Source organism: Anguilla anguilla, chromosome 6, assembly GCF_013347855.1.
Source record: "Anguilla anguilla isolate fAngAng1 chromosome 6, fAngAng1.pri, whole genome shotgun sequence".
Classification (NCBI taxonomy): Eukaryota; Metazoa; Chordata; class Actinopteri; order Anguilliformes; family Anguillidae; genus Anguilla; species Anguilla anguilla.
In genome coordinates, this window is record NC_049206.1 from 5,845,415 (window position 1) to 5,868,186 (window position 22,772).

The 22,772-nt window shown below is 47.8% G+C and overlaps 3 protein-coding genes and 1 long non-coding RNA gene across 8 annotated transcripts; 2 read left to right on the forward strand and 2 right to left on the reverse strand.

Moving 5' to 3' along the window:
- Window positions 1-429: 429 nt before the first annotated feature.
- Window positions 430-6,828, reverse strand: LOC118229450. Its single transcript, XR_004765672.1, has 3 exons — window positions 6,682-6,828; window positions 6,102-6,198; window positions 430-911 (listed from the first exon to the last, which is right to left on the reverse strand). It is a non-coding gene; the product is annotated as an uncharacterized LOC118229450 (long non-coding RNA).
- Window positions 4,632-9,971, forward strand: LOC118229449 (succinate receptor 1-like). Of its 2 annotated transcripts, none has more exons than XM_035421403.1 (2): window positions 4,632-4,870; window positions 7,639-9,971. In XM_035421403.1, exons 1-2 carry the CDS (start codon window positions 4,868-4,870, stop codon window positions 8,629-8,631), a joined length of 996 nt encoding a protein of 331 aa, XP_035277294.1. In that variant the 5' UTR covers window positions 4,632-4,867; the 3' UTR covers window positions 8,632-9,971. The 2 variants fall into 2 exon arrangements, with proteins under 2 accessions (XP_035277294.1, XP_035277295.1); XM_035421404.1 differs by lacking the exon at window positions 4,632-4,870 and adding an exon at window positions 6,996-7,143.
- Window positions 9,972-12,277: 2,306 nt separating this feature from the next.
- On the reverse strand, window positions 12,278-16,881 carry LOC118229407 (arylacetamide deacetylase-like). 3 transcript variants are annotated; one of them, XM_035421345.1, is made up of 5 exons: window positions 16,249-16,881; window positions 15,039-15,267; window positions 14,581-14,650; window positions 13,723-13,894; window positions 12,278-12,954 (listed from the first exon to the last, which is right to left on the reverse strand). In XM_035421345.1, the coding sequence occupies exons 1-5, from the start codon at window positions 16,384-16,386 to the stop codon at window positions 12,301-12,303; spliced, it is 1,263 nt and encodes a 420-aa protein (XP_035277236.1). In that variant the 5' UTR covers window positions 16,387-16,881; the 3' UTR covers window positions 12,278-12,300. The 3 variants fall into 3 exon arrangements, with proteins under 3 accessions (XP_035277236.1, XP_035277238.1, XP_035277237.1); XM_035421347.1 differs by lacking the exon at window positions 16,249-16,881 and adding an exon at window positions 16,172-16,214; XM_035421346.1 differs by lacking the exon at window positions 16,249-16,881 and adding an exon at window positions 16,013-16,094.
- A 2,701-nt stretch (window positions 16,882-19,582) lies between these two features.
- LOC118229411 (probable G-protein coupled receptor 171) lies at window positions 19,583-22,745 on the forward strand. Of its 2 annotated transcripts, none has more exons than XM_035421350.1 (2): window positions 19,583-19,690; window positions 20,425-22,745. In XM_035421350.1, exon 2 carries the CDS (start codon window positions 20,499-20,501, stop codon window positions 21,489-21,491), a length of 993 nt encoding a protein of 330 aa, XP_035277241.1. In that variant the 5' UTR covers window positions 19,583-19,690; window positions 20,425-20,498; the 3' UTR covers window positions 21,492-22,745. The 2 variants fall into 2 exon arrangements, with proteins under 2 accessions (XP_035277241.1, XP_035277240.1); XM_035421349.1 differs by having other exon boundaries at window positions 20,459-22,745.
- The last annotated feature ends 27 nt before the right edge of the window (window positions 22,746-22,772 follow it).

Consider the following 22,772-nt stretch of genomic DNA (forward strand, 5'->3'; position numbering starts at 1 on the left):
ATTCAAATAAAGTCAAATGATGAAAGATGCAATTCAAATTCCATCTGGTTATATTGCAGCACCGCGGTGCACCAGCGCTAAACGCTTCCGTGAAGGAGCCAGAGCTTGCGCCGAATCACTAACATGCAGGATCCTGCCCAGCACCCGGGAAACACACACGAACAGGAGATAACGAAAAAAATACACATTTACATATATTGAAAAATATACCGTTATACATTTACTGATGCATTTGAATATACGGGGCACTCCAAATATGCATTATATCCCAAGACACACCAATATATTGTCAGTATTGCTTAATAATATGTTCTTCTGGGTATATTCAGATATCCCACTGATTGGCAATAATGGGCATATTTTATCATATATATATATTATTAAAAACATTTTGTTGTAATTTAATTTATTTGACAAATAAGTGAGTATTACATTTTGAAGTAATTGCTATGTGCGCTTAAATTCCACGAACATTGCCTATTTTTGTTGCACAAAAAGGTAAGTACGGTCACTAACTCCGGCTGCTAGCTCCAGCCTTAGCTTGGCTGAGTTCATAGCTGTGAAGAACACTTACCAGACCATAGGGACCCCAACGTGACCCTCCACGGTCAAGCAATGGCCTTTGAGTGCGGCCTCAAGGTCAGAGGTCGCTAAAGGTCAAAGGTGAGTCACCCTCTGTCAGCACGACATTCAGAAGCCGCCTCCGCAGGTCCCCTCTCCAGGTCTCTCTGTGTGGCTAGGATCCATTACCGCTGACCTTGGACTACACCCTACATCTTCATCTGGGTCCGCGCTGATGGTAGAGCAGGACACACGGGCCGAATGAGGTAACAGAGTGTCTTCTGCTGCCCTCTGCTGGCCGAATGAGGAGTTGCATGAAACCACCAACATACATCAGCCGACTTCCGTGTCTGCATGAAATGATGAAATTATGGTGTCGAGTCACAGAACAAATGTTGCAGGCACATAGTAACAAAAAGTACTGACGCGGTCCCCTGTCTGTTGTCTTTTAGCCATGAAAACAACATCATGAAACGTAAATATCAAATGAATGCCTTGAAATGTCTGACATGTTTAATACTGCTTATAGCCCACTTTGTATTGTGTATTGTGGTTGGTGATCAACAGGAATGACCAGCCACAATACAAATTATTTTATAGCTTGAATAAAAAAACAACTGACTGTGTGCCCACGCTGCTCCTCCAATGTTTCTTGCGACGCACAAATGACCTTCAAAGGACATCAATGAAACTGGTCAAGGGTATGTACTGGAAAGATTGCCCTAACATTCCAGAAATGTTCTGAGAACCAAAAAGTGTTAGCTGGGCTCACATATCTCCACATTTGAGAAGACGTTATCCACTAGAGGGCACCTAAGCTATAACAATTTTGTTAAATGGGAAGGACAAGCGTTGGTTGATACATGCTCACATGCTCCAAACGGTTAGCCAACTCACAGAAATCAGATTCAAACAAGCTCACTCAGACATATTTCCAAGGGCAATAGCTTGCTTTTGATGTCACCCTTTGAATGAGCTCAATATGCAAGTATGCCATAGTTCTCACACAAAGAAAGCAAACAAACAACAAAAAAAAGTAAGCCTGTATGCTCAATGTAAGTAATGTGTAAGTGCCTCAGACCAGCTATTCAGGAAAGCAGAAAGCAGCGCCTTCTCCAGATCGAAAGACCGAAAAAAACTCAGGCAGAGCTTCACGGGGCAGTGGGAACAGGGCTTTTGCATAGGCTTGCACACTTGAATGTCCACTGCTGACCGCGGGGTCATTTCTGGTGACGGTGGAGGTTAGAGCTGTTTGGAGATAAAATCACTGGTTCACCACTTCCTCTTCCGTTTCAACAGTCGCCTCAGACAGAGCTGAAGAGAGATGTTCGTCGTTATTTTGTCTGCCTACATTCTCAGCCTCGGTGCAGCATTTTCAGCATCAGCGCTGAATTCTCAGCCTCAGTGCTGCATTCTCATCCTCAGAGCTGCATTCTCGCTGCATTCTCAGCCTCAGTGCTACATTTTCATCCTCAGAACTGCATTCTCAGTGCATTCTCATCCTCAGAGCTGCATTCTCATCCTCAGCACAGCATTCTCAGCCTCAGCACTGGATTCTCAGCCTCATTGCTGCATTCTCATCCTCAGACCTGCATTCTCAGCGCATTCTCAGCCTCAGCACTGAATTCTCAGCCTCAGAACTGCATTCTCAGCGCATTCTCATCCTCAGCACTGCATTCTCAGCCTCAGTGCTGCATTCTCATCCTCAGAACTGCATTCTCAGCGCATTCTCAGCCTCAGCACTGAATTCTCAGCCTCAGAACTGCATTCTCAGCGCATTCTCATCCTCAGCACTGCATTCTCAGCCTCAGTGCTGCATTCTCATCCTCAGTGTGGCATTCTCATCCTCAGCACAGCATTCTCAGCGCATTCTCATCCTCAGTGCTGCATTCTCATCCTCAGAACTGCATTCTCAGCGCATTCTCGTCCTCAGCACTGCATTTTCAGCCTCAGTGCTGCATTCTCATCCTCAGCACAGCATTTTCAGCGCATTCTCATCCTCAGAACTGCATTCTCAGCGCATTCTCGTCCTCAGCACTGCATTTTCAGCCTCAGTGCTGCATTCTCATCCTCAGCACAGCATTTTCAGCGCATTCTCAGCCTCAGCACTGGATTCTCAGCCTCAGTGCTGCATTCTCATCCTCATTGTGGCATTCTCATCCTCAGCACAGCATTCTCAGCGCATTTTCAGCCTCAGTGCTGCATTCTCATCCTCAGAACTGCATTCTCAGCGCACTCTCATCCTCAGAGCTGCATTCTCATCCTCAGTGCTGCATTCTCATCCTCAGCACAGCATTCTCAGCGCATTCTCAGCCTCAGCGCTGCATTCTCAGCCTCAGCACTGCATTCTCAGCCTCAGCGCTGCATTCTCAGCCTCAGCGTCGCTCAGCACATTCTACGGATCAGAACGGTCAGCGCCACGCTAAGGCGGCGTCACATGATCGCCATTCAGCTCTGGATGTAAATGGCCGGACTGTGAGCCACTTGAAGACGGTGCCCCCAGAAACAAACAAACATACGCAGGTCAACGCAAGCAAGAATACGATACGTACGGCAACACGCCATACCGATATCTATGGTACTGCTGATAGGTAAGCCTGTACGCGCAATTGCCTCAAAATAGCTGTTCAGGAATGCGGAGTGCAGCGCCTTCTCCAGACTGAAAGGCCAAAATCAATGAGCAGTGCTTAGATAATTGCTTCACTCTATTTGTTGGATAGCCCTACAGATTTGCAGCCAAATTTAGCTCATTTCAATGGGGCTTCATTGGTAGGACAACCACTGCCAAAGCTTATGAAAACATGTAAACACAAGCCAACGTGAACGTAGCAATCACAATAATTACTATTATGACTGAAATAATTACATTTATTTGTCTACCGCTCACCCATTAACACAAACACACACACGCACGTACACAAACACACACACACATTAGTTCACTCAGAACACTCTTCTGACCTAATGTATCATTCTTCAGAAGAGGCTTTTTGCCGAGGCAGGAAGTGTCACAAGTACAGGAGAAAAGCGTTGAGATATATTCCTTTTAACTTCTGTCATTTCCGGTAGTTAATTTAAATTAAACAAATGCATTGGAAAAATCCCGATAGAATTTGATTTTGAATCCTTTCCTGAATTGACTGAACTGAGACTGAATTGATCCCAATCCTGGTGCCGCCAAACCACCCCAAGAAAATGGACTCCACAGCATTACAGAACCACAGGTAGGATCTTTCACTGGTCACAGTAGCTTTTTGGTTCACTGCCTACATTCATCTACCGCCTGCTGGTCCCCTCCAATGTGTTCCAGTACGACAAACTGCTTTCCCTAAAAACCGATGACTGTGTTGTTTTTTGGGTTTTTTTTAATCAAAGTCAAAACCTGATTCTCCTCAGAGCACAACCACACTCCCTTCACTTAGACCAGGGCTGCCCAACCCTGTTCCCGAAGATCTACCATCCGGCAGGTTTTCTCTCCAACCCAAACAAAAGCACACCACATTCAACAGCTGGTCATCTCGCTGAGTCGAATCAGGTGTTCCAGATTTTGGGTTGGAGTGAATCAGGTGTTTCAGATTTTGGGTTGGAGTGAATCAGGTGTTCCAGATTTTGGGTTGGAGCGAATCAGGTGTTCCAGATTTTGGGTTGGAGCGAATCAGGTGTTCCAGATTTTGGGTTGGAGCGAATCAGGTGTTCCAGATTTTGGGTTGGAGCGAATCAGGTGTTCCAGGTTTTGGGTTGGAGCGAATCAGGTGTTCCAGATTTTGGGTTGGAGCGAATCAGGTGTTCCAGATTTTGGGTTGGAGCGAATCAGGTGTTCCAGATTTTGGGTTGGAGCGAATCAGGTGTTCCAGATTTTGGGTTGGAGCGAATCAGGTGTTCCAGATTTTGGGTTGGAGTGAATCAGGTGTTCCAGATTTTGGGTTGGAGTGAATCAGGTGTTCCAGATTTTGGGTTGGAGTGAATCAGGTGTTCCAGATTTTGGGTTGGAGTGAATCAGGTGTTCCAGATTTTGGGTTTGGAGTGAAAACCCGCGGGACGGTGGATCTCCAGGAATGGGGGTTGCGCAATCCTGACTCAAACTTAATGGTGACCTCAGGTTCATTTCGAGTGGAGGCTGACGTTAGAGCTCTCTGGAGATTAAAATCTTGAGTCAGCTACTTCCTCTTCCTCCAGTCTCAACACTTGCTCACTCAAATAGAGTTGAGAGTTGCCTCAAATAGAGAGATGTCAAGAGACTTCGTCTGACAACATTCTCAGACTCAGTGCTGCTCAGCACCTTCTACGGATCAATACAGACAGCGCCATGGTAAGGCAGAACTTAAATTTTAATCATTTTACACCTTTTGAAGATTATGCCCACAAAAACAAAAAATATACACACGTCATGTCATATACATGTCAGTTTATGCAAGAATATGAAATGCATGGTACTGTACCATAGAGTGTTAAATATATGTAATATTACAAAATATATACGGTATTATATATGCATTGCAAATGGCTATCTAGAATAATTTATGTAGTCACATATAATAGTTCTTATATTTAAGTAGCAATAATTGATTTATATCTACAATATGCAATATAGTTTGACGTGTGTGTGTGTGTGTGTGTGTGTGTGTGTGTATATATATACACATATAGAATGATGATGAACATACATGATAACTGTAGTAACATTAGTAGTAGTTCTGGTGGTTGTCATGTAGCAATAGAAAGGATTTTGTTGTTGTTTTGCCCACATTTTTATAGATGCCGTAAAATTGTAATGTTATATTATCAACTTTAGACTTTATCAGAAGATATGACAATATTAAGGGTAGACCCTGGCATATGACATAGCCTAGATCTCAAGCACTAGAAAATGTTTGAAACTGCGATACAGAAATATACCAACGCACTCCTGCTCTGTGAATTTAAAGCCGTCCAAAGTGACAAATGAAAGGAACCATGCAAATGTTTTATACACCCCTGCCCACGAGAAGCAAATCCAGAACAGGGCTTCTGTTGAATTAGTGATTCCATCCCAGTCATATAACTACTTGTCTTCCCAGAAAGTTCTGGAACGGCAGAATGGAAGGTGCTCTGCCACTTCAATTTCCTCTTTACAGGGCGCACAGTTATTATGATCAAATAGTGGATCTTAGTCAATGCTTTGAAGGGTATTTATTTTGCCTTAGGGCTTACTGGAAAGATGACGCAGCTAGTACGCTATTTCTGGACAAGTGACCGTGTGGATTTTCAATATAAAATTGCATGCTGTCCCAGCATGCATTGGGTGAAAAGGCAGGAATACACCCTGGACAGGTCACCAATCCAACACGGGGCTCACACACCATTCGCACCCCACGGACAGTTCAGTCTCCCCAATTAGCCTAACCTGCGTGTCTACGGACTGTGGGAGGAAACCCGCACGGACACGGGGAGACCATGCAAGCTCCACACAGAAAGGCTCGTGGCCAGGATTTGAACTCGCCGCCTCCTTGCTGTGAGGGGGCAGTGCTACTGCACAACCAGGCCTGCCTTGAATTTATTACCTGAATGCGCTGGTGTTCAACAGAGGATTCCTGTGAGGACAATCATGTACGGGGGCATCAAGTCCTACTTGGTTAGGTTCAGGTTAGGCCCGGATTGCTGTAGAGAAAATAATGACAGTGTCCAACCCTTTGGGAGTCTGTTCAAGATTTTCTCACAAAGAATGTGGCGTGATCAGAAAGTTGACTGACTACGACCTGGTACTCCAAAACATTAAGTCTGGTCACATCTGAGTTTTTCTTCAGAACTGCATTCATTTGGCCACTGATATAAAAAAATTTAAAAAGTGCGGAGAGACGCTGTGGCCTCGTTTTGCTCTTGTTTTGATTTGAAGCCTAGGCAGTGTACCCCGTGAAAGAGCACCAAAGCGGTGTCCTGATATTACGCTCGCGTTAATTTCATTCAGCACTCGCTCCTGTTGTGTTACCGTACCACATCTTTACTTTTTAAATTGCCCCAGACATACAGCCCCCGCAGCGACAGTAGGAGAACGTAGCTACCGGAGTCCCACGGACTGACACAATAAAAACAGGAAAGCCATCGGCTAAAATCAATGGTCGCTCGCTATGGCGTGGTTCTCACGGCAAATTTCGCTACCTCGTTCAGTCAAACGACAAACTGAAGCGAGCTAGTGACACCAGAACCTCCCTTCTTTCTTGTCCTCGATTTAGCCTCTAGTCTGAATTGATATGAGGGTTTCGAAGGGGGAAAAAATCCTAGCAAGCTTGATTCAAGCCTGAGGTGAAAACTCCACAACACACTGACTATCGATCACGATCAACTCACTGGAAACATCCTGGAACATTGTTTTACAGACGAAAGGCTAGACGGGTTGCGGAACCAGCCAACCAAACAAACAAAAAAACAAACACACTGACGGTGAAAGATAAGTAACTACAGTTACTTACATTGTGGAGCAAAAGCGGAACTACTTATCAGTTATGCAAAAGAGTAGTTTAATAGTAGCATCAAAAACGTATCTGTCATATTCTCAACCTCAGCGCAGTGCAGCACGGTCAACATATCAATGCAGTCAGCACCATGGTAAGGCAGAACTACAAAATCACGATTCAATTTTGGATTAAGTGCTCAGATTTTTTGCCCATTGAAGACGGTGCCGAAGTGCACCAATGTATGCAAGAATATGAAATGTGTGGAAAGAATCTTCTCCGCTCATGCTGACATTAGGGCAACTGCAGCTGAGTTTTGGTGAGGCGTTCGCGGAATTTTATCCGCATGATTTAGCAATACTACCGCAGTGTTACTGGAACATTAGCAGGATGTGAGTGGGATGTTAGCAGAATGCTATATATTTTTTATATAAACTCTCTCTCGCTCTCTCTCTCTCTTTCTTTTCTCTGATGGTGGAGTTTCAGCATTATGAGGCAATGGAGCTTGAATTTGTTTCAGAGTGTGTGGTGTCACAAGGGTGTTCTATGTTCAGTGGAGGCAGGTGAACTGTCGCAATAAACAATAAAGAATATTCATGTTATCTCTCTCTCTCTCTCTCTCTCTCTCTCTCTCTGCCCCCTCTCTCAGACCTGTAACTGCACACAGCTGGCCAACCTGCTGCGGTGGTACTACCTGCCCACCATGTACAGCCTGGAATTCTGCCTGGGCCTCCTGGGCAACCTGCTGGTCATCCTGGGGTACCTGTTCTGCCTGAAAGGGTGGAAGAGCAGCAACGTGTACCTGTTCAACCTGGCCGTCTCCGACCTGCTCTTCCTGTGCACGCTGCCCCGCCTTGCCAACTGCTACGCCCGCGACCGTCCCGAGGTCTCGCCCGGCTTCTGCATCGCCAACCGCCTCCTCCTCCACGTCAACCTGTACTCCAGCATCCTGTTCATGGCGTGGGTGAGCGCCGACCGCTACCTGCTGGTGCGCCACCCGCTGCGCCAGCACCCCCTGCTGCGGCGGGGCGTGGCCGTGGCGGTCTCCGCCCTCACCTGGGTGGCCGTCTGCGTCCAGGTGGCCCCGCTGCTCGTCTTCATCGTCCGGGACATGGAGAGGAGCAACTGGACCCGCTGCAGCGACTTCGGCAGCCTGTCCGCGGGCGGCGACGGCGGGCGCCATCTGGCCTACAGCCTGGCGCTCACGGCGACGGGCTACCTGCTGCCCCTGCTGGCGCTCTGCCTGTCCTCGGCCCGGATCGCGGCCGTCCTGAAGGCCCAGGCGGGCCTGTTCCAGAACCGGGCCGACGGGTTCCAGAGGCCCCAGCGGATGGTGCTGGCCACGGCGGCCATGTTCCTGGTGCTGTACGCGCCGTACCACGTGATGAGGAACGTGCACATAGCCCATCAGGCGGCGGCGGCGGCGGCGTCCGATCACACGTGCGACCGCTGCGTGGAGAGTGCCTACATCGTCACCCGGCCGATCGCCTTCGCCCACAGCGTGGTCAACCCCGCCTTCTACTTCTTCATGGGCGACCATTTCAGGGAGCAGCTGATTGACAGGGTGAAGGCGCTGTTTCGGGGGCGTGGCTCCCAACAGAAGCAATCCCAAGGACGGGAGAGCACCACGCCTGTGGTTTGAGGTAACTGCAGGACAGCAGTGTGGACTCTCTCTCTCTCTCCAACATTATATTCCATTATTTATATTGTATTCTTTTCCAATAGTGATACAACATGTCTGATTGTGATAGTATTTTTTGTTTGTTTTGTTTTTTTTTGTTTATGTTTATTGCTCAGCTTTTGGTATCTGACAAGAATTTACTAATAAATGCTGCTTCCCATTTTGTTCAGTTGACCAGTCAGTCAGAAACTCTGAAGTTCTTCTGAAGTTCCCCTGAACATCATTTTCTATATTCTGCTGATGACACGTACATCTATTTACACGGTTCTTGCACCTTTTCAAAAGTCAAATTCAAGCACTTTTCAAGCACTTTCAAGGTGCATTGTCAAAGTTTTTCCAGAACTTCGCAACTTTAGTAAGCTAGAATTGGGAGGTAAATTAACATGTCAAAACAAACATGTATATCCATTTACCCTCACCGGTAAAAAGCAATCAATTGGGTCTCTCTGACTTATTTTATTTCTTTATCCAAAGTGAATTCAATCACTTTGCAATTTCTTATTATGACAATAATTACAATAATTACTTTCAAGTGTTTTATTCAAAATCCAAGCACTTTCCAAACCTTGGAAACACCACATCAAAATTCAGACATTTTCAAAGACCTCAAGCACCCGCAAGAACCCTGTATTTAAGTACAACCTTCAGCTGCACAGTGGAAGTTAGATGGGCTTTTTCTTTTTTCGAGAAACGCTCTTTCCGCACATACGTCATATTAGACTCAGCTCTCAGACAATCTTAAAAGCCAGTTCTCTCGCACGTTCCGCCATGAATTAAAAAGTTCAGTCTGAACATTTTAGCAGCTTCAAGGACAGTATCAAGACCAGTCTAAAAAAAATTCCACATCACATCGAGATACTTCTGTAAAAAAAAAACTATGTGCCCCCCAGTTGCTCGATGTGATGTGGAATTTCCTTAGACTGATCTTGATATTGTCCTTGAAGTGTTTCTTTTGCCTGCTGGCGGCTCGCTGACCTTCAGCTGGAAGTGCAGGATCTGTTTGGGGAGACGTGTGTCGGACGTGCGGGTGTCATGGCCTGTCCGTCGGAGTCCGTGCTGCATTATTGTGGTGGTGATGCCGGTCATGTTGGCTTCCTCCAGAACACCGATGTCGGTGCGTCTGTCCTCCCAGCTGATCCTCAGAACAAAATTATATTCTTTTCCAATAGTGATACAACATGTCTAATTGTGATAGTATTTTTTGTTTGTTTTGGTTTTTTTTGTTGTTTTTTTTTTTACAGAAGTGTGCCATATTTATGTTTATTGCTCAGCTTTTGGTATCTGACAAGAATTTACTAATAAATGCTGCTTCCCATTTTGTTCAGTTGACCAGTCAGTCAGAAAGTCTGAAGTTCTTCTGAAGTTCCCCTGAACATCATTTTGTATATTCTGCTGATGACACATATGTCCTTTAAATAACCTTCAGCTGCACAGTGGAAGTTAGATAGGCTTTTTATTTTTTCGATAAACGCTCTTCATACATACGTCATATTAGACTCAGCTCTCAGACAATCTTAAAAGCCAGTTCTCTCGCACGTTCCGCCATGAATTAAAAAGTGCAGTCTGAACTTTGGCTGTCATATAAAATATTCTTTGTAAAAAAAAAAAACACTCCTGAACTGTATTCAGCCCTACTCTTCGCTACACACAGCTGTCTCCTCAAGACTGCTATCCCACAATGCACTGTGGAGGAGCCACAGGCAAGCACTTACGGAGCCTGGAAAATATGCTGCAAACAGAACAAGAGGCACTAGACCTGTCAACTGCCTGTCACACATTTAGCGAACTCAAAAAATGGCGGCGTCGGTGCTTCTTCCGGGAAGATTTTTGTATAATAATTTTAAAATAAGGTGCCTAGTCCATGGAAATGAACACAAAGCTTCATTTCCACGAAGGGAAACTATTTATTGAATCAAGGGAAAATGTCCGTGTTCTGCATTTGTCCGTGTCTGTTTTTTTTATTCTTTCGCGGCACGAGCCAGAGTGACAAATGAACTTCCATCTCGTGAAAATTTAACGGACGCTTTTTTATCGGTTTATCCTTGAATTGCTGAGTTTTCTAATGGACAGAGAGCCAGTGAACAGAGTGAATTTGGACAGGACAGGGAAACCAGCAGACTGCCCAAAACACAAGCTGGGCAGTAAACAGGAGCGGAATGGTGGTGCAGTCGGTAGCACTGCTGCCTCACGTCAACCGTTGCCGCAGTTACGTCGGCCCGGGGCCTTTCTGAGTGGAGTTTGCATGTTTTCTCCTGTACTTCCTCAATACTTTCTCAACTTACGTTCTTTCTCAATACTCTCTCCGTGTCGGTTTTCTCCCACAGCCCAAAGGTATGAGATGAGTGTGTGTGAGCGTGCCCTGTGATGGACTGTCCAGGGTGTATTCCTGCCTCTCGTCCAATGCATGCTGGGATAGGCTCCCGTGACCCTTACCAGGAATAAGCGGATATAGATAAAAGATTGTGGTTCAGAACTGCTAACTGTTGAAAGAGCATCCACTCAGGTTATTCTCATGATCATTCTCTATTCTCAAGAATACAGTAAACATTTCCCTGGCGTGTTGAAATGAGCGGGGGATTCGGTCTGCTCTTCTAAGAAACAGGACCAGGCGTGTTGAAATGAGCAGGGGATTCGGTCTGCTCTTCTAAGAAACAGGACCAGGCGTGTTGAAATGAGCGGGGGATTCGGTCTGCTCTTCTAAGAAACAGGACCATAGTCTGAACCAATCAAACAGCTGAATCACGAGTATCACTTGCATGGAAATTTTGAGTAAAAGGTGTGACATAGGCATTTCTCCTTTTAACCACACTGGAAGATGTATGACTGTGATTAGATTGAAAGGGGGAAGTTTTTATTTCTTTTTTTTTTTACTGTAAATAAATAAATTCAAATAAGTTGCCGTGGCATCGTCTTAAGCAGACACTAACCTTGCTCTTCAAATATTTGAAGCCTTCCGTTTTCAGTGTTCCTTGAGAGCCTAGCTATATTTACATTCAATCATATAAATAGCATTTAATTAGATCTATATTTTAATAATGTTTCCCTAATAAAGCCTGATAGCTGAATTTTCAGAGATTAAAGATTAGCGCTTTGAATGACACAATCACTGTGTACAATCGATGAAACACTGACCCCTGCTGGTACATAATTAAATCACCATTTGAGGGCAGCACATTCCATTATAGTTAATATTTTGGCTCAGTGAGATACAGCCCTTAACCTCACATTCATCTGCTAAACGTGAGGGTGAAGAACAAGCAATGGTAAGCAATATATTCCTTTTTTTGTTTATTAAAAAATCATCAGAAAATAATATAAAGCAAATCCTGGTGTTCATTTGAAATAAAAATTTAAAAAGTATTGAGAAACACAGAATGTGCAACAGGTTAAAGAAACTACGTGACCGAACTGGCGTGGGACATATAAGTTAGAGAACAACACGACGACAACTGAAGCAGCCAAACACATTTCATAAACAAATGTTTTACAAGACAATAAAAAAAACGTGGTTCATAATAACAGCAGCAATGAACTCCTAACAGGCTGTTGTTGGAGGCCCTGTAGTTGCCCTGGGAGACATGAAGTGGGGGGAGGAAGGCGGGGGGCGGGTGGAGGGGGTGAGGGGCGGGGCTACAGGTTCTCCCTCAGCCAGCTGACGTAGTCCTCGGTCATCCGGTGCGCGATCTGGAAGTCGGCGGGCCAGACGGTGAACATGAGGGCGCCGTGGAAGCCGGCGGCGTAGTGGCGGTGCGTGACGTTGACGCCGGCGCCGCGCAGGCGGGTGGCGTACATCACGCCGTCGTCCCGCAGCACGTCGTACTCGCACGTCAGGATGTAGGCCTTGGGCAGCAGCCGCAGGCCCCCGTCCTGCGCCAGCAGGGGCGACGCCCGGGGGTCCGCCACGGCCCGGAAGGGCCCGGACGGGTCCGCGCCGGTCGGAGCCGAAACCGGAACCTCCGCCGCCGCCCCCGCCGCCGCCGCCGCCTCCGGGGCGCTGTACCGGTACGCCCCGCGGAAGCTCTCGGGCAGGTGCGAGCTCCAGTTGACGAACTTGAGCAGGTGGGCGTCCTCGGGGCGGTTGTGGGAGTTGGTCATCATGGCGTGGAACAGGGTCTTGTCGCTGGTGAAGTACTCGCTCCAGAAGCGCACCATCAGGGTGCGGGGCAGGATGGGCATGTCCTGGTTCTGCCGGTAGGACGGGGTGTTGAGGTCTAGGGCCTGCAGGACGGGGTACAGCAGAGCCTGCGCCTTTAGCGCCACCTGCTGGCCGGGCTCCTGCTGCAGCTACGGGCAACGAAACAATGTAAGAACACCATGACAACCACACTCCAGTCAAAACACTACAACAGCAACAGCAACAATGTTCCCTTCTTCTCTCTCTCTCTCTCTCTCTCTCTCATATATATATATATAATCATTATTATTGCCTTCCTGTTTGTTTCGTGTAATTATGGAGTTTGTGCATCATCATTTCGTGCATCGTGAAAAGACGAGAAGACAAAAATGTGTTTTGTGGTATTTTGCATAGAAATATTACATTCTTTGACGAGATATTAAATATGATCATGCGCACAGTGGTGTAGTGCACAGAGCGATATAGCCATATATATGCCATGGGTTCAAATAAATATAAGTAAAAGCGAAAGGATAGTCTTTAACCATTATATCAACAGAGTGAGGATTATTACTTCATTCTGGAGCAGCATAATCCTGTAAAACAACTCACCTGTAATATGAGCACAGATTTATGTATTTGCGTATGATTTATGGATGAGGCTCTGTAATGCTTGTTACCCACGAACACCAGGGGGTCATAAATTAGGCATGAACGCCAGGGAGACGGACGCGCGGCTGAATTCACACGCTAACGAGAAAACGAAACAAAACCACAGTCTCTGAAGGGGAGGAACGTTTTACCATTCTGCGGGGAAAGTGTTTTACCACGTGCTCAATTCAGTGACTCAGAGGCAGCGAAGGAAACAATTCTGCCCAGTCTAGGGAGCCCCGAAGCAAGGCCGAGGAAGAGGATGACGACGACGAAGACGGCGGTACCTTCTGAGCCACGGCGGCCGCCAGGTTCCCGCCGGCGCTGTCCCCCGACACAGCGATTCGGGTGGGGTCCACCGAGTATCGGGCCAGGACGCGGTCCCGCAGGAAGTACCGGACCCCCCGGTACACGTCCTCAAATGGGGCGGGGAAGGGGTGCGCAGGGGCCAGGCGGTACCTGCGGGGGGGGCAGGGGGTTCAGAGATGTGAATAAAGAGGATCTGTACCCCCCCTGGGCCACCGAAGTGCTTTAACACCGGGAGAGGAGCAAAGAGGCTATTTGTCCAAAAATTTACAACCCCAGCCAGGTTCAACTCTTGTCCAGTTGTGTGAGGTCACGGAAAATTTCGAGCGCACCTTTTGGATCCGACCACAGCGAAAATGTCCCGAAAAGAATCTGCAGCTATCAGAACCACAGAGAGCCTCACTGTGCCCCAGGGCCAGCTCTGTGGAGGCCAATAAGATCTTCAGCTCGGTTCCCAAAACATGAGCATGTCCAACGACAACTGCCCAGCGTGTGGCTTCTCCAACGCCTAATATCTGATTTAATCATCTGACACAATTTAAAGGTAGTTATTTATCCGATTCCTCACATTTGGGACCGGAGAGCGCTCACAGTTTGGGATGTCAGGAATATAATGGGACAGAAGGGCGTTCCACTCCAGACATGTCCTACTGGTTAAAATATGCAACGTCCTGCCTTCTACGGGACAGGGGCAACCATTTGGTATTTTTGCGGGCATTGGAGAGGGGGTGGGCACTGGGCTGGAATGGGCTGGGCCCTTAGACAACAGCAGAAGAAGAGGGAGATCATAAAAAAACGGATATTAGAAAATAAGTAAATAAACGACGTGATGTGCTTACTCCACAGAAATGACAACCGCGTTCAGCTCGACAACCATCTTCCTGGCAAGGAGATCATATGGTTCCATTCCTGAAGGGAGGGAGGGAGGGAGGGAGGGAGGGAGGGAAAGAAAGAACTGCCTTTAAAAGGTGTGACATTAAGGATGTGAGTTTTCATTTAAAATCGGCATGTCCTTCGGTGCATAATGTTATCATAATGTGAGTGTGTGCGTGTGAGCGTGCATGTGTGTGCATGAGCGAGTGTGCGTGTGTCCGTGTGTGTATTTGTGTGTGTGTGTGCATGCGGGCACGTTGGTGTGTGTGTGTGTGTGTGCATGCGGGCACGTTGGTGTGAGTGTGTGTGTGTGTGCGGGCACATGCATGCGTGCACATTCGTGTGTGTGTGTGTACATGTGCATGCGTGTGTGTGTGTGTGTGTGTGTGTGTGTGTGTGCATCAGTGTGTGTGGAGTCACTCACTAGAGCTCCCCAGACACCACCCTCCTCCATGCAGGTAGATGACGGCTCTCCGCAGCTCCCTGGAGCCGCCCTGCTGGCCGGGCCGGTACACCACCACGTCCACCCCGTCGAACACCTCCTCCGTCACCCGCACGCGCCTGTCGGTCGCCGGGGCGACCGTCTCCATGACGGTGATGAGCATCATAACTCCCATGTAGTCCTTCAGGCCCAGGAGTTCACTGAAGTCTGCCTGGAAGAACATGGTGACAGGGACAGTGAGAGAGAGAGAGAGAGAGAGAGAGAGAGAGAGAGAGAGAGAGAGAGTCCCAGCACTTATTGTACTTAGTATTATTGTCCTAATATTGTAGCTCGTACTGCCCCCTAGTTTTGACTTAGCGTAGGTTAGGTCAGAATAATGTTCACCGTGTGAATGGTAAATGGTAAATGGACTGCATTTATATAGCGCTTTTATCCAAAGCGCTTTACGATTGACGCCTCTCATTCTGCTAAATAAATGCAATGCAATGCAAGTAAGAGACAGACTGAGACTGTCTGACAGTGAACAAGCAGCTGATGTGCAGTAAAGTTTTTGTTAGTTATTACTGTACTGATATACTTACTGTTGTGAATTCTGGTGATTGTGTGTGTGTGTGTGTGGAGAGAGTGGGGTTACCTTTTACTATATTTCTATGATTTGTTGATATACTATTATTGATTGGCATTTCCTCTTTACTCCCCATTCTTATGTTTTGTTATCACTGCAAACACAATGCCTGTAACATATTTGAGAGAATCTTATTTTTCATGGCAATAAAGCCGAATAGGTGGGGATATGCGTACCTTTCCTCATCAGAAACAGCGTAACATAACCTATGCACCGAATACATACCAATAGCAATAACGCATGTACACTTCTGAAATTCGGATAGTTTCAGTGTAAAGAAGACGATTAAGGTTAACACCAAAAAAAAATCTAATCAAATGAACTTACGTACAGGCCTGTCACTTAACGAGTGAGCATTCGCATTCATTCATGTGAAATAAGTATCTGACAAAGGTCACAAAATTTTAGAAAAATACGCGGTCGAACATGATCAATTATCACGAACCCAGGTCGCATTGATGCCGACAGAAAAGAAAGCAATAGCGATTACCATGAAGCCTGAAACAAAGACTTCGGCTCGATAAACCAGAAACACGGGAACACGTGCAATTCAGCATGTAAACGTACCAGGTGGCTGAGACTTCTGAAGAAGCTGTCCGTGATCATTAGTTTCCATTTTTGTTCAATTTCCCCTGGAATCGGTAAATAAACGTAGTAGGCACCAATCACCACAAGCAGAAATGCAATTGTACAATTTGATCTCATTTTTGTGGTCTAGTAGTTTGCGGTTTATTGCGCAGAAGAAATCTGTCGGCTGCGTTTATTAACGGGACACTCGCGTCTGGAGACTCTGGACGGAGAGCAATCCGGTGCTAATATTGGAAAAGCGCCAGGACTGTGAACGCACGTGTCAGCCGCTTGATCTCGAGCGTGAAACTTGTACCGCTTACGGGCGCTCACGCTCTGCCCTCTTCCCCCTTCCTTCGTGTTGTTACTTAACGCGATTAAATAACTAATTGAATGTGTACGACTGGATCTATCTCACGTGGCGTCCGTTCTCACTGGTGATTAGTTCTGCATCGATGGTAAACCAACCATGAACAGTTAGTAGAAGGGTAGTTTCGGGGAGCGGCATGTGTCACGGTGCATAATTTAGATTGGACGCACAGCAAGAGACAAGAAGAAAATAAGCGTTTTTAGTACGACAGGGGGACGAAGCGACTCCAGATTATGACACCTGCAGCATTTTCCAAAATAATCTGTGTATAACTGCCTGAACTGTCGCGCACAGCTGCACGTGCAGCGCACGTGCCACTGACGCTTGCATGTATCCCTGAAAACTTCGAAATGTATCATATATGCATTACAATCGATTTTAACATAGTTTTTTTTAGATCAGGTTTGCTATATATGCAGTAAACTTTAAAACCGATTTAGTAGCGCAGGCGAACACATTTCGGGGTACACGTGATATCACTGGAGGGAAGGCTCATCGAAGCTCGTGGTGTTCCATTGAAAAGCGCGTGCCGTGCGATACAATGGCAGGACATTCGCATATGCATCAGCGGAGGAGGAGGGGTCAGCAAATCACGCAATCTCTCTCTCTCTCTCTCTCTCTCTCTCTCTATCTCTCTCTCGCTCTCTCTCTCTCTCTCATTCACTGGCCTCATGTCAGCCGTCAGCGGGGGAGAAAAAAAATCATCCCGTGAAGTAAAATGTTAAACGTGTTTCCTCACGTGCTGTTGAGAGCCAGGGTGTAACAAAGATACACAGTGTCTGTGTTGTTCCTGTCTGTTTCTCCGATATTATGGATGACCTCTTGATGTGGCACAAAGAGAAGGGATCTCTGCTTTGAATTGCTCTGAGAGTGAATATCTTATTGTGTCATTCTACAAATTCTTCATGCATTTGTGACTTGATCACAGATGGATGAACCTTTAAAGCCCTGCAGTCTTGATCTGAAACAAATTTAAACCATGATATCATTCTATTAATTGCAAATCCAAAACTTTTTCTTTCTTTCTTCTTTTTTTTTTTTGGGGGGGGGGGGGGGGGGGTCAAAATGACTTCCCAAAATGAACAATGTGGCCACTCTTTTTCTGATTCTCTTCAGTGCTAATGGAACAAGGGTTGTTGTTCCAGGCTACACTGCCACCTCCTGGAAATTCTGAGAATTGTCTTCTCCAGCAATCTGCACTACGTCTGGCTGTAGAGTTCTTCTCTGGGTGGGAGGGTGGGGGGGCGGGATATTGTCATTTCACAGGAGCAGAGGGGGAATAGCGATTGTGGGAGGTTTCCGCCAATAATCACAATGGACCCCCCAACGCATGCATTTTTATTCTCTTTCTATAAAGTGTCTTTGTCTTTGTATACAGTGTTGAATATCTTCAATAAACAAGAAATACCCTTTTTCTGCATGTGCCTGTGTTGAATGATGAGCATTTGCCTGTGAGTTTCTGTTTTGAGTGTGTGTGTTGTGTGTGTGTGCGTATGTGTGTGTGTTTAGCATGTGTATGTGTAACAGTGGCGGATGTGTGCGCGCGTATGCGTGTGTGTCAAGAATGTGTATGTGTAACAGTGGTGGAAGCAGTGTGTGTGTGTGACATAGCTCAGGAGGTAAGCCTGATTGTCTGGCAGTCGGAGGGTTGCCGGTTCAAACCCCGCCCTGGGCGTGTTGAAGTGTCCTTGAGCAAGACACCTAACCCCTAACTGCTCTGGCGAATGGGAGGCATCAATTGTAAAGCGCTTTGGATAAAAGCGCTATATAAATGCAGTCCATTTACCATTTACCAGTGGAGGAAGCAGTGTGTGTGTGTGTGTGTAACAGTGGTGGAAGCAGTATGTGTGTATGTGTAATAGTGGTGGAAGCAGTGTGTGTGTGTGTGAGTGTGTGTATGTGTAACAGTGGTGGAAGCAGTGTGTGTGTGTGTGTGTAACAGTGGTGGAAGCAGTGTGTGTGCGTGTGTATGTGTGTATGTGTAATAGTGGTGGAAGCAGTGTGTGTGTGTGTGTGTGTGTGTGTGTAACAGTGGTGGAAGCAGTGTGTGTGTGTGTGTGTGTGTATGTAACAGTGGTGGAAGCAGTGTGTGTGTGTGTATGTGTGTGTGTGTAACAGTGGTGGACGCAGTGTGTGTGTGTGTGTGTGTATGTGTGTGTAACAGTGGTGGACGCAGTGTGTGTGTGTGTGTGTGTGTATGTAACAGTGGTGGAAGCAGTGTGTGTGTGTGTATGTGTGTGTGTGTAACAGTGGTGGACGCAGTGTGTGTGTATGTGTTCAGGGGTGCTTCCTGTCCTATCAGTCGGTCTCCATCTCCACACTCACACTCACACTCATCTACACAAGTTTTAGATATTCGATGTGCGTGTCACTTCCTCTTCCTGTGCAACTTCTGTCCTGTATTTATGCTCACGGAAAAACACCAGAGTAAACTGTAAACTGGGTGTGTGGTTTAGTGGTTTAATACACCCTGGACAGGTCACCAGTCAGATTTATGCACCTGTCTGTAATGTCTGCTTCTTATTGGTCTGTATGGGATTATAATTCTCCACATTGGACAGATTTTCAATAAATAAAAAATGTATATATATGAGGGGGGGGGGGGGTGCTGGGGGGGGTAGAGGGGGTTGTTTGGGGTTTCGTGCCACTCCGAGCAGTGAGGGATGTGATGATGTGTTCAGCGGTGGGGGGGGGTTTTCGTCTACAGGAAGAGGAGACCGCATGCCGCCTCCACAGTGACACGACAGGGCCCCAGTGCAGAGGGAGGCTGGGTACTGTACGCACGACAGAGAGAGAGAGAGAGAGAGAGAGGGAGAGAGAGAGGGAGAGAGAGAGAGACATAGAGAGAGGGAGAAAGAGACAGACAGAGAGAGAGAGAGAGAGGGGGGAAGAGAGACAGAGACAGAGAGAGAAAGGAAGAGAGACAGACAGAAAGAGAGAGTGAGACAAAGAGAAAGAGAGGGAGGGAGAGAGACAGACAGAGAGAGGGAGAGTGAGACTGAGAGAGAGGGAGGGAGAGAGAGAGGCTCTGCTTCAGCTCCACGCGGGACACCCTGGGGACCCCTCCGTCTGGTACGCGCTCACCTTCTATCACTCCCCGCTGCTTTCTCTCTATCTCTCCGTTCGCTCTCTGTACCTCGTGTCCCTTATGTTTCAATCTTTCTCTCTCTCTCTCTCTCTCTCTCTCTCTCTCTTTCTCTCTCTGTGGCTCGCTCGCTCTCTCTCGCCGTCTCGCTTTGTAATGCATAGTGGTCAGAAAGGCTATTTGTTATCCATTTATCCTGCGGTCTGTAAGTGTAGTATTACAAATAGCTGTGAAAGGACCTCTATAGAACAGAACATACTGTACATGTTCCTGGCAAACACAGCGCGTTCTGTCCTTGCGTGGCTGCCGCACGACCATGAACACTCAAAGGGTTAAGACGTGTTTTTTTTTTACTTCATTTGGGGTCTCTCTTTTGGAGGTGTTATGACAGGACCATATACAGTAATTTAACATTCATGAAACTACATGTGTACAGTAGCATCCACCCAGTTATTCCATTCCTTCCAAATAGTTTACACTAGGTCAAATATAAAAGAAGAGCTATGAAGGAATTGTCCATCATGGGAATGTGTTAAATTATGCCATGTCAAAGTGGAAGTCATGTATTCTGATCGAACGTCAATGGCTCTCCGCTCCACGGCGCGACAGTGTGCAGCTCGTCTCGCTAAGCACGCCATGCTAGCGAGTTTGTGTGTAGGCAGGCTGTTCGAGCTGACCGCATCGTGCCTGACGCTTGTGCACTCATTGTTTCCTTTCTCAGGTCTCCATTTTGAATTTTTTTTTTTTTTTTAAAGCCCCTTCCCCCCCACCTCCCCCTGCTCCAGTGATCCGGCGATGGAGGCTGTGAACTCAACGGTCAGCTGCAGGCCCAGCGGCAGCACGGCGCCCTTCACCGTCCTCTACGCCCTGGCCTTCCTGGTGGGGCTGGGGGGCACGCTGACCGCCCTGTGGGGGGTGGCGCGTTGCCGCGGCGACCGGAGGAGCATCGACGTCTACCTGCTCAACCTGCTGGCCTCCGCCCTCCTGCTCACGCTGGCCCTGCCCTTCAAAATCGCCACCAGCCTGGGCGTGGCCTCCTGGGGCCTCCAGGTGTTCCACTGCCAGGCCTCGGCCGTGGTGGTCTACATCAGCCTGTACGTCTCCCTGCTCCTCCTCGCCCTGGTGAGCGCCGACCGCTACCTGCAGATCTCCCAGAGTCCCCGGCTGCGCTGCGCCCGGGAGCCCGGCCTGGCCCGGGTGCTGTCGGCGGTGGCGTGGGCGCTGGTGCTCTTCATCATGGTGCCCAACATGGCCATCCCCACCCGGGACGTCCCGGAGAAGCAGTGGCTGAGGTGCGCCGAGCTGAAGCGGGAGGAGGGGCTGCACTGGCACAGGCTGGCCAGCTTCCTGGGCACGGGCATCTTCCTGAACGCCTCGCTCGCCGTGCTCGCTGCCAACGGGCTGGCGCTGCGGCGGCTGTGGGCCAACCACCACCGGCGTCACGGGGCCGACGGCAGGTGGCTCGACGCCCGCCGCACCGCCCGCCACGTCGCCACGGTAACCCTGGCCTACGTGGTCTGCTTTGTGCCGTACCACGCCGTGCGGACGCCCTACACCCTCACCCAGGGCCGGCCGATCCACGACTGCCCCCAGTGGAACCACCTCTACCTGGCCAAGGAGGCCACCCTGCTGCTGGCCGTCCTGCACGTCTGCTTCAACCCCGTCCTCTACTTCCACTTCTCACGCTCCTTCCGCCAGAGGCTGAAGCAGACCTTCCGACCCAAAGGGAACAGTTCTGCGCCTCCCCGGGACATGAAAACCTCCCTCCCATCTGTTAGGCCCCCTTGAGGCCCCCGTCCGGCCCCTTGAGGCCCTTGTAGACCTCTGTGAGGCACCTTGAGGCCCCTTGAGGCCCCATACAAAAAAAAAAATTCAGGCTCAGTGCAACTGGGCCCAGCTGCTGTCAAGGTCACCAGACCTTGGTCAAGGACATATTAGAACTACAGTATGTACTTTGGATGTTAAAATGAAATGTGAAATGTAGTTGTTTGGAATATTTGTAAAAAAAAATATATATACATATTTAAACTGCCAGCAATCTGAAGGAATTTTTACTGATGCCTAAAGGTTTTAAGAATTTTTTATAATTATTTGGCCCAGGACTGACACCCACCGGTGTCTTCATGCTATGTCCGAAAGCCCTTCTCCTCAAAAACAGAGGCCTGAACTCAAGCAACCAATCACCTCAGTCCTGACGGGCAGCGTGATGGAGTCTGTACAACGGGACACTTTCAGGGCCTCTGACTGGTAAAACTGAACGGTCTGAATCCGTTCCAGAGCGTGACAACTGCGGCAACCACAGAAAAGCAGAACACGCCACTTTCACAGTGAAGCCTGCTGTATGAACCAACAGGAAACAACAGGCCCGGGTTTCAGTTTGCCTACGGGGGGAAACACACTGCTGGATCACCTGGTCTCTGACTGAGCGAGACTATTCATTCATATCCATCCATCCGTTATCTACACCCGCTTATCCTGAGCAGGGTCGCGGGCGTGCTGGAGCCTGTCCTCTTGCTGTGAGGCGACAGTGCTGCCCACCGCACCACCGTGCCACACTTATTAATTCATATCAAAAAGGTTTCTCTCTGCGCCCCCCCCCCCCACCCCCAAAAAAAACCTATGTGCCTGACAGGAAGTGTTTAGAAAGAAAACTGTTTAGAAAAAAACATGTAAATAAGTATGCAAAATATCCCCCTGTAGTATTAAGACCAGCGACATGCAGTGCAGAAACTGTTTGTTGAACAAAAACCACACAGCCCACTCTCCTGAAAGAGAGGATGGAAACAGAGAGACATCGTTTCCACGGTTATCTTGAGCGGGGCGCGTGACGAAGGCTCGTACGCAAGACCGTCGCACTCGGACCACATCAAATGCCTGTTTTTTTTCGGGTTGTCGGATTTCGCTGCAAACCCAGACATTTCAGTGATGTTGTGTTGTGTTGTGTTAGAGGGGAGGTGTGTCTGCAGATTTGTTTCTCTACTGTGACATTACGCTCATAACTGATACTGGAACCTTGAAATAAAAATGCACGTCCGTACGTTACACATGCTCAGAGTCGTTAATGCACAG

Bases quoted from the DNA above. Each gene is read 5' to 3' on its own strand.
- LOC118229407 (XM_035421345.1), bottom strand. From the start codon at position 16,386: ATGAGATCAAATTGTACAATTGCATTTCTGCTTGTGGTGATTGGTGCC. The intron at 15,268-16,248 runs GTACGTTTACAT...ATGTTCTTCCAG, and splicing joins TCAGAAGTCTCAGCCACCTG to GCAGACTTCAGTGAACTCCT. The intron at 13,895-14,580 runs GTAAGCACATCA...CCCCCCCCGCAG, and splicing joins GCGGTTGTCATTTCTGTGGA to GTACCGCCTGGCCCCTGCGC.
- LOC118229411 (XM_035421350.1), top strand. From the start codon at position 20,499: ATGGAGGCTGTGAACTCAACGGTCAGCTGCAGGCCCAGCGGCAGCACG.